Below are 9,816 nucleotides of genomic sequence, written 5' to 3'. Positions count from 1 at the left end.
GTTCAGCAGCTCGTGGACGAATACAGCGCTGCCACACGTCCCGACTACATCTCCTGGGGCACACAAGAGCAGTGAAAACCCCTTCGCTCACTCCCTAAAGCTCTTAGAGCTGAAAAGGGCAGGCTCTAAACTCATCCTGTAAAATACACAGTGAATCCAGTAGCAAATTTCAGTAGTGAATGCACCTCAGAGACTCGGGTCCATAAACCTTTCATGACTCACCATACTGTTCTGCCAGAGCCTTCTCTGCATTACCGCTGTGGTGAGAACCACTCACATATGTATATACATGTCATTTGTCATTTTTACAGGCCTATAGAACAGTTCTCCATAACCTGGTGCCTCTATCCTGAGCTGTAACTTCTCTCTCGTCCCAATTTCCTTGATTTCTTTGATCAGAGAATTTATGGCTCCATCTTAATCTATTTTTGTACTGCACTCTGGACTCTTCTGCACAAAATCTACATCAATCTACGTCAAGGTGCACACAAACTTCCCTGACCACACACACGTTAGACGTCTGACTCTACACCAATAAGACTGGGTGGTCTCAGATGAATGTAAACCATAGGAGGGAGTGTGAAAGGTTAAGAAGAGATCAGACTAGAAGCAGCTTTTGAATACACCATCTCACTCCCTCACGTTCACGCATGCATGCTTTTAGACAAAAGGCGCTTACTTTCAGGGGATAGACTATGATTGTGTGATTGAATCAATTTTCCTCTGTCTCGTTACAGATTACTCTCGAAGATTATCTTAGAGTTTTGAGAGACGATCAGTAAAGTCAAGCGTTATGCTGTACCTCAATCCATCCAATCAGTGAACCCTCATCAGGTTCTTTTTCTAGTCAATCAAATCAGTGAAGTTACCTCAAAGTCTGGCAGGATCAATCATACACCAATCCCAATGCATCACATTTCCTCATTTTAATAATTTCTTCTTCTTCTCCAGTCTTGTGTGTGTGTGTGTGTGTGTGTGTGTGTGTGTGAGTGTGAGTGAGAGAAACTTTCATGCCAGATTTCTGTCTCGGTGCTTTCTTTTCCCTGGTTACCACATGTTCTTATTATTAATGTTATACTGTATATATAGTTTGCTGTCAGACTTGATGCATTTACTTGAAGTTCATGAGATTTAATAAATGTTTTTCTACAAGAATATTTCCATAGTGTGCAAATACTGATTACTCTCAAAACCATCTGCGCTCATATCAGTCACTCACGTGGGTAATTTGGCTTTAAAACACATGAAATAGCTCAGGAATGAATGCCTTTACCTTTGATAACCACTCTGGTCTTCATCTCTTATATTCATATTCCAATACTTGCCAACAGATACTGATAAGTTGAATCAAGGACACACTGTACATCAGGTGTGCCCAATCCTGCTCCTGGAGGGCTTTGTTTAGCTCCAACCTGTCTTAACACACTTGTCTGGAGCTTTCGAGTAATCTTGAATTCCTTGATTAGTTGGTTCAGGTGTTTAATTAGGATAGTGGCCCTCCAGGAGAGGGATAGGACACCCCTGACACATATGGTTGCAGTTAAACTTTATTTCTTCCAAAGGTTGCAGACATTTCATGTCTCTCCAGTGCAATTTTTTTATTAGTGACACTGGTCCCAAAACGTAATTTCATTGCATTATAAGCAATATATCAAATCAAGTAACCTTTTCTTAGAAATGCTTGTTTACTTTCCTTGTAACTTCCATGTTTATTTTAACCAGTAGGTTTCAGTGGGGTTTTTGATCTTTTCATTGTAGGGTCTTAATGCCTTATTTAATTTCATGCATTTAACATTTTTGAATAAGCTTTATTCAAAAATGTTAAATGCATGAAATTAAATCAACAACATGAAAAATAGGCAAAACCATATTGATTTTGAACTGTAGTGACCATATAGATTACTTAAATATTACTGTAATATCTTTCTATAAATCTGCTTTAAAATAGTACGCATATAGTGTGAAAAACTATATAAAATAATATAAAAAACTATTATAAAATATACAGTACTGTTTAAAAGTTTAGAGTCGTTAACTTTTTTTTGTAAAATGTAGAAGTCTTGTCACTTTTTTATCAATTTAATGTATCTTTGGTGAATAAAGTATTATTTCGTAAATAAGTAATATACAAATAATTTTTTTCCACATAAACAGTATAACTGACTCAAGTGATGTTGTAATGGTGCTGCTTTTTATTACATAGAGTATTCATCATTTTGCATTATTGCACATTTAAGTTAGCCATACAAACAATAGTGCAATTGACTATTACACGTGTAACATAATAAAGGTACCATGCAGCATACAAACCGTCTAAAGCATCAGAGGTTGTCGTTCGAGTTGTGTTACATGTATGACAGTGGGCGGAGCTGCCTGCAGCTAAAGAGTGACATGAAGAGAACACAAAACAAAGCATGTGACAACCGCTACTGCCGTCACAGGGGCTGTAGGTGGAACGCGGTTTGGGCAAAAGACACAGCTTAAAACAAAAACCAAAATAAACAACATTGAAGATGTGATTGCCCTCCACCTTTGAATTTCAAGTAGCTGGTAACCTTTTTTCAGATTTGTATTCATGCAGACAAGCTGCACAAGAGCAAAGATAGTGCACAACCGAAATATAAATACTATGAATACAGAAAAAAATTAGCCTGATTATGGAGCATGGGTGAATTAACGATTGTACAGACTGTTTGACAGGCACTAGTGGTTCCCTTTTAGGCAACCTAAAGCCCCATACTGAAAATGGGCTCATACTCAGGAAGACTGGGCAGGTTTTATTGCTTCAGTAATAGTTTGGCAGTCATACAAGAAGAGAAAAAAATAAGGGGAAAAACAACCCCAACCCCTAGATATTTGGTCCATGTGACTTTAAAAGGAGCGAATGACTTTTTTTGGTTATGACAAACAGTCAATAATCCTACTGGATCTACAAAAAAAGATTATTAACAAGTTATTTGCAATATGTAGACCTCTCATGACGGGGAAATAAATGACAAATAACCAAAAACGTAAATAAACATCATGACATCATATTTTAACTATGACAATCATCCGCTCTTTTGTAATTATTCCAATGCAAGCACTAAAATACAAATACAGGTCTTTATGAAAGATATATAAAACAAAAGTAAAAAGGACAATAAAAACTCACTTCCACACAATGTATACAACAGACAGCCATAAATAAAACTAGTAGAAAGTAACACACATTAAAGAAGAATAGAGATAAAGAGATTTTATCTCTCATCAGATAAAAAAGCTGGCATAAGGCTTCATAAAATCACAACTGACAGAGGCTTCAGGTTACGCTCAAAGGGATAGTCCACTCAAAAATTATAATTCTGTCATCATTTACACACTTTCATGTTGTTCTAAACCTGTATGACGTTCTTTATTGTGCGGAACGTAGAAGCAGTCTTGGTGTTTCTACTTTTTTTGTGTGTGTGTGTGTGTTCCATACAATAAAAGTCAATGGGGTGCAAATTAATGTTGTTTTGGACCCCATTTACTTTCATAATTTTGTGTTCATCAAGATGAAAGAAACAAAGGTTTGGAACAACATGAGGGTGAGTAAATGATAAATTAATTTTTTTTTTTGGGTGAACTACAGAAATGTGCTTTCTTTACAATATGGGATGGACAATGTTGCATATCAATAGTGTTGATTATTTGTCTAGCTTCAGTGTTTGAAAATGCGTTGAGAGGTCTGGGAAACTTGGTTTGAACCAAAATTGTCGTTTTTTTGAAAATGTCAAAATGTAATTTACCTTCACAGGTACCAGGCTGCAAATGTGTGTAAGTTAGTTGGTTTTAACCGGATCTAAAGATCTGAGGCTGTCATGGCTACAGGACGCACAGTGCAGAGTTACTGTAAGCTAACAGCACAGTCAAGCAGCACCAGGTCGGGCTCAAAGCATTTCACTCACACACTCTCATCATAGAGACGAGCTAAAGATCCTTTGGTTTCTACAGCTTAAAATGTTCAAATCTGTCTCTCTCTCACGCACACACGCACCACTGTCGGTTCAGTAATGGACAGTTCTGAAGGTCGACGTGAAAGTGACTTGCACCTGCTTTCATTTTAAGGTCATGTATGGTTTGATGAATGAGTTTAATGACGATCCAGGCGGGAGTCTGGAAAGGAACGTTTAAAGCAGAGCGAGTGCTTTCGTGTGAGTGCAACGGCAATGTGTTTGTGTCGTCTTCCTGTAGTGCAATATAAAGGCATCGCTGCAAAAAAAACTATTTTTGTCATGTTTTCCAATAAAAATTAAAAACATCCTTTAAACAAGGTAAATTTACATGAGAAGCAAAATAAGAAAAAGTAACTTAATTTGAGATCAATTCTTTGAAGTTAGTCTTAAAATTAGTCTTAATACGTGATGAATTCAAGGAAAATGAAATGTATTTTAATTGTTCAAAATAAGTACAAATAAATTCATGTTGTTTTAAGGATGTTTAAATATTGAAACACTAAAAAACAAGGCAAAAATACTACTTCAGAAAATGATTTTTGCACTGTTCATCTCTGAAGTCAGGCTATTATGCTCTCTGTGATATTTGGCGGGCTCCCAGGTGGCAGGGGCCGGTGGAGGGCCCCATGTTCTTTCTGGATTTGGCTGGCGGTGTAGCAAGTGATTTCCTGAACCTGCTCTCCTGCTTGTGGCTCCCTGGTCACCTTCCACTCCTCTTCTATTTCCACAGCATCTGCTCCTTTCAGTCTCATCTGAGTTCGTCCTCTTTGCAAAAGCTCCACACAGGGAAGCAATCAGTCAGGACTGCATATGCACGTGTACATCAGTCGGAGTCAGTGTGTGCGTGTGGGTGTGCGCGAGTCCATCTCTCTTCACACCGGGTGAGAGGGGAGCTCAAGTAGGGAGGGGTGGAGCTTAGGGTTTGTCTCCATGGAGATGCAGTCATCCTTGCCTAGCTGGCGACGGGTGGCACTGAAGTAAGCATTCATCAGCTGCATGATCTCAGTCAGCTAGGAGAGAGAGAGAGAGAGAGATGACTCGAGTAAATTTCCACTGTGAAATATGTGCTAAGCATTTTACACTAGTACAATGACTTACACTCTAGAAGGCTTTGTACACCAAACTTAACCCTGGGTTAACAATTTTTAGGTCAGCATGGCTCTAGATTTATTAATGTTTTTAAAAGAAGTCTCTTATCCCTGTTGAAAAAAAAAAAAACAGCAGTGCTGGGTTAGGTATGTTTTGAAGCATGGCACTGACAGCTATTTTGAGCTGGTTTAAGCTGGTCCTGAGCAGGAGCTAGTTGCTTAGGACCAGCAGATGACCAGCTTAAACCAGCTGCCATGCTTCAAAACATACCTATGCTGGTTTTTTCAACAGGGATGTTCACCAAGGTTGCATATATATATATATTTTTTTTTTTTTAAGAAAGAATTGTTTCGTTTATGATTTATGATTAGTTTATGACAGCAATCAAACACCAAATGAAATCCACTGACAGTTGCACTTGTTTGTCATATTTAACATCTTTAATTTGTTATTTTGACATCCATAAGAGTGATTATGGATCAGAACAGCTATAGGCGACCGTTGATGACTGACAATGACTGGACGTCATTAAAAGTGTAGGTGTGAGCTAGCAGAGATGTTCTTGCATCACTCAGAAGGCAGGCAGATGTGAAGGCAAATGGTTTAGCATGAAAACTCAAGAGATTTATCAGGTTAAAGTGCACAGGAGTGACGGCACAGGATGGGCGTGAGCCTGCAGCTAATATCAGAAGAAGATAGACTGGTTGTCTCAGTGTTTCCACATGTGAGCACACTGAAAAACACAGCTGGTCTGACCTGTATTGTTTGAGTGCTGGAAGGAGGTTTGTAGTACAAGATACAAACACATTGACGTCAACGTCTTTCTAGTTTAGAACTATCCAAGGTTGCATGTTTCATATGTTTACTCTTACATTTACGAATTTACAGAACATGCATATTATGTATTTTGGTCTAAAACTCTGTGTGGGTATATGCTTCCCCTATTATATCTGGAGTATTTTGGCCTAATAGTATGCATGCATGATGCTAACATGAAGGCCAAGTTGCATCTCTCCATTATTGCTAGAGGGAAACTATGATAAGCAGAGCTACCATCTGTGTATATAAAATGCTATGGCAATAGTTTTATTCTTTAAATGTTTTAGATTTACTGAAGAAATGTGAGTGTTGTTTTCCTGATGCAAAGGTGGTATTTTGGGTGGTTTTGTGGCTGCCAGTATTTCAGTATTATTTATATATTATTATAGCATTTACTAATATTTTTAATTATTATATTTTTAGTTTTCATTTTAATTTTAGTCCAAGTTTTAGTCATTTTTATTATTTTATTAATTTTTAAAAATATTTTATACATTTTTATTACTTAAAAAAATTATTAATCTTAATCTTTATTTTTACTTTAATTTTAGTCACTTTAGTACATTAGTTGCGATTCCAGTTAGGGATATTGATGATATAACCACTATGCAGCCTGCTTACCTTGGAGGTCTCGAAGAGCAGATCTCGGTCTCCTGCAGTGATCCTGAATGTGTTGCTATCAGAGACGCCATAGGAACATATCTGACCAATCGGCAGCGACTCCAACGCTTCAGCCTCACCCTGACGATACAGAGACACACAGGAAGCCGCCACGCCCAGCCACAACTTCTGAGAGAAGCTTCCTGTCGAGCTCTATGAGAAACAGGAAGATGATAGGCACAGCTCTGATTCTCTGGCAAAAGAATCCTGTGGTACAAATGTTTAAAACTTTTTTCAATGCTTTTAAAAGAAGTTTCTTAGGCTTATCAAGGCTGCATCTATTTGGTGAAAAATACAGTAAAAATAGCATTGTGAATTATTACAATTCAAAATAAATGTTTTCTATTTTAATATATTTTTAAAGTGTGTGATTTTAAAGCTGAATTTTCAGCAGCCATTACTCCAGTCTTCAGTGTCACATGATCCTTCAGAAATCATCCTAATATGCTCACTTGCCGCTCAAGAAACATTTCTTGTTATTATCAATGTTGAAAACAGTTACATTGTGGGAACCACTCACGATGTAGAAGTCCACTTCATAGAGCGTACAGCCAAACCCGGACCACTGCCGGGCGATGGTGAGATAGGCGGCCATGCTATCTCTGCGACTGTATCCCGCCAGGGCTTTCCAGCGCTCCAAAATGGCCGACATCACCACGGCTCCCTCTTCCCTTAGTCTGGCCCGCAGTCTTTGGTCCTGTTCCTGTCGCCGCTTGTGTCCCCACAGCGTCCCAGCCAGCAGACCCCCGGGGAAGGAAGGGCAGCCAGGGGGATCGACAGGGGCCAATAGGGCCCGGGCCTCCACCACTTCAGCCGGAAAGAGCTGCTCCAAGGGTGGGTACGGCGAGAGGGCACTGAAATCTCCCAGTAGACACTGCAGTCTCAACGCTGCCAGGGAAAGAAGGTCATCCTCACAGGCTGGCAGCTGCCCCCGCACCACCATCTCATGACACTGAGACAGAGAGAGGGAGGAGGAAGTCAAACAAGGGAAAGTTTACAGAGTTCACTAGTGTGCAGTGTTTGTATGGTGCTTTTCACTTGACTTGACTAATAAAGACGTTATGCACACATCTGTCCACACAAGTGTGAAACTAGTTCGCATATAACACAAACAGAGAGGAAGAATTGGAAAATCCCTCTTTTTTTCTACGCTCGAGCCGTTCTCTTTTGTTTATGTATATATATATATATATATATAGTGTCTTAAATGGATGTCTGCAGACAGATCCAAACTTGTAATATAAATCTTCAGAGGAAGATATCCATTATTAGCCTTTTATAAAACACAAAAAGGCCATTTCTCTTTTAGTCTTCTATCAGACTTTTTCGCCGTATATTTTAGAATCAGAACCAGAATTAGCTTTATTCGCCAGGTGTGCACAAACACACTAGGAATTTTCTTTTTTTTTTTTTTTTTTCCCCAGGTGCTCCTGGTGCATACACACATGCATACACATCTGACATGAGAACAGAAAAAAACATTTAAATAGTAAGACTTAACAAAAAATAATGTGTATACAAAAAATAATGTGTATGAATCTGGAACAGTAGATTTATGTACAGATTTGTGCATTTGTACTCTATATAGAACTGTATAAATAAGAGATATCCATATGTATTTACATAATACTTGAGAAAAAGGCAATAATTAAAGATGTAGAATGAATTACGGAAATGAATTACGGAACACAGGTAATGATTCATGTGTTAGCTGTTTAAGCTGGAGATGGCATTGGGGAAAAAAGTTTTTATGCCTAGATGTTCTAGTGCGCAGAGATCTGTAGCGTCTGCCTGAAGGGAGAAGTGCAGGTGATGGCTTTCAGGCCTTTCCACACTGATGTAGAGTCATTACTTGAAAGCTGTTTTTTTAGCTTTTCAGAGTAGTTTAACTTTGCCACTCTTATCTCCCTATTCAGTGTGTATTTGGCCTGTTTGTACAAGTCTTTGTCCCCACTCCTGTAGGCGTCCTCTTTGGCCTGGCGAAGCTGTTTGAGTTTTGCACTGAACCAAGGAAACGCAGGCACTTCCTTATACTCAACAGTCAAGTCACCTTTAGTTTTATAGCACTTTAGTTTTACAGTAGAGATTGTTTCAAAGCTACTTCACAGTATGGAACAGGAAAGTAACAAAATCATTTGCAAACTTCAAAAATGAGGCAAATCCAAAAATCTGACAATAGTGTCAATATTCCGCTAAAGTCAGTTCAGTGTTGATTCAGTTCAGTTCAGTAACTGTAAAGTTCATTCGTCATTGAAACAAGTCAGACTCAGTGATAAGCAGATCTACTGAAGACAGTAGTGTCGTTATTCAGCTCGAGTCAGTTCAACGTTGATTCAATTCAGTTCATTAACAGTGTGAATGTTGCAAAATTCATGACTTTCAATAATCTACATTCAGCTTTCTCATTCCTGCTCATCCCCACCCGTCTCTTGTCATTTTACCTGCTCATAGAGGAAGAGGTACTCAATGCTGTCTGTACTGATGTTGTCGGTGTCCAGCAGACAATACAGTTTGAAGCAGAGTCGGCACTGGCAGTCAGAGTCTGGATCTTTAGCTGACAAACTGGAAGACAGACAGAGATTTATTAATGGAAAATGCATATGAATCAGATACACATCTGAAGATAGCCTCGGCCCCTGGTTGAGAGCCTCTGTATAATAAACTTTTTTATTGAACCCCTTCTAAAGCACACTTAAAGTATGTCTTTGTCTTAAACTATGTCTAAGTCTAAGGAGAGAAATTTGCAGGCGCTTCCTAAACATGACTAAAGTCACCCCATCAGAGTGGCGTCATCATTCTGAATTATATGACTCACCCTGATTTGCTAAGCTTTTTCTGCTGCCTGTGCATTTTTGCACATGCGGGTTTGTTTGTGTGTGTGTACACATAATATGAGTGTGAGAGAAAGACTAGGCGTGTGTCCATGAACCCACTTCTGGGAAGAGTTGGCACTGAGACGTGCAAAAACACAGGCAAACACAAACACACTTCCCAGAATAAAGTGGATGCCTTGAATTCTGGCTGGCTTGGCTTATCTCTCCTTCAGTTTGCTTTCCACATCCGTTAATGCTCATGACATCAGTCTCACCCTGAGATCCCTACTGGAACACTGAATACTAATAAAGAGCTGCTTGTCTATTCTCACAGTGTGTGTGTGTGTGTGAGCATCAGGGGGGTTAGTTAAACTGTGCTAAAGTGCTGGGAAAGTGAATAAATCGATGAAAACACAGATCTACACTGTACTATACTCAGGGCCGCATTAAGACCGCAC

At 39.0% G+C, this 9,816-nt stretch overlaps 2 protein-coding genes across 4 annotated transcripts in view; one reads left to right on the top strand and one right to left on the bottom strand.

Moving 5' to 3' along the window:
- The window catches only part of tubg1 (tubulin, gamma 1), a 22,492-nt gene extending 21,337 nt beyond the window's left edge, over nt 1–1,155 (top strand). The window contains exon 12 of one of the 2 annotated variants that reach the window (XM_016485710.1): nt 1–1,155. In XM_016485710.1, the coding sequence (XP_016341196.1) occupies nt 1–75 (75 nt within the window). In that variant the 3' untranslated portion in view covers nt 76–1,155. The other variant, XM_016485709.1, reaches the window with a different exon arrangement.
- A 1,625-nt stretch (nt 1,156–2,780) lies between these two features.
- The window catches only part of LOC107688129 (pleckstrin homology domain-containing family H member 3-like), a 45,323-nt gene continuing 38,287 nt past the window's right edge, over nt 2,781–9,816 (bottom strand). For both annotated transcript variants that reach the window (XM_016485705.1, XM_016485706.1), the window contains 4 exons: nt 8,987–9,107; nt 7,066–7,497; nt 6,507–6,698; nt 2,781–4,987 (listed from right to left, as the gene is read on the bottom strand). In XM_016485705.1, the coding sequence (XP_016341191.1) occupies nt 4,850–4,987; nt 6,507–6,698; nt 7,066–7,497; nt 8,987–9,107 (883 nt within the window). In that variant the 3' untranslated portion in view covers nt 2,781–4,849. The remainder of the gene's footprint in view (nt 4,988–6,506; nt 6,699–7,065; nt 7,498–8,986; nt 9,108–9,816) is intronic.

This window comes from Sinocyclocheilus anshuiensis, unplaced genomic scaffold, assembly GCF_001515605.1.
Source record: "Sinocyclocheilus anshuiensis isolate Anshui unplaced genomic scaffold, SAMN03320099.WGS_v1.1 scaffold249, whole genome shotgun sequence".
In the NCBI taxonomy this organism is placed as follows: domain Eukaryota; kingdom Metazoa; phylum Chordata; class Actinopteri; order Cypriniformes; family Cyprinidae; genus Sinocyclocheilus; species Sinocyclocheilus anshuiensis.
This window is presented reverse-complemented; position numbering and strand designations above follow the sequence as displayed.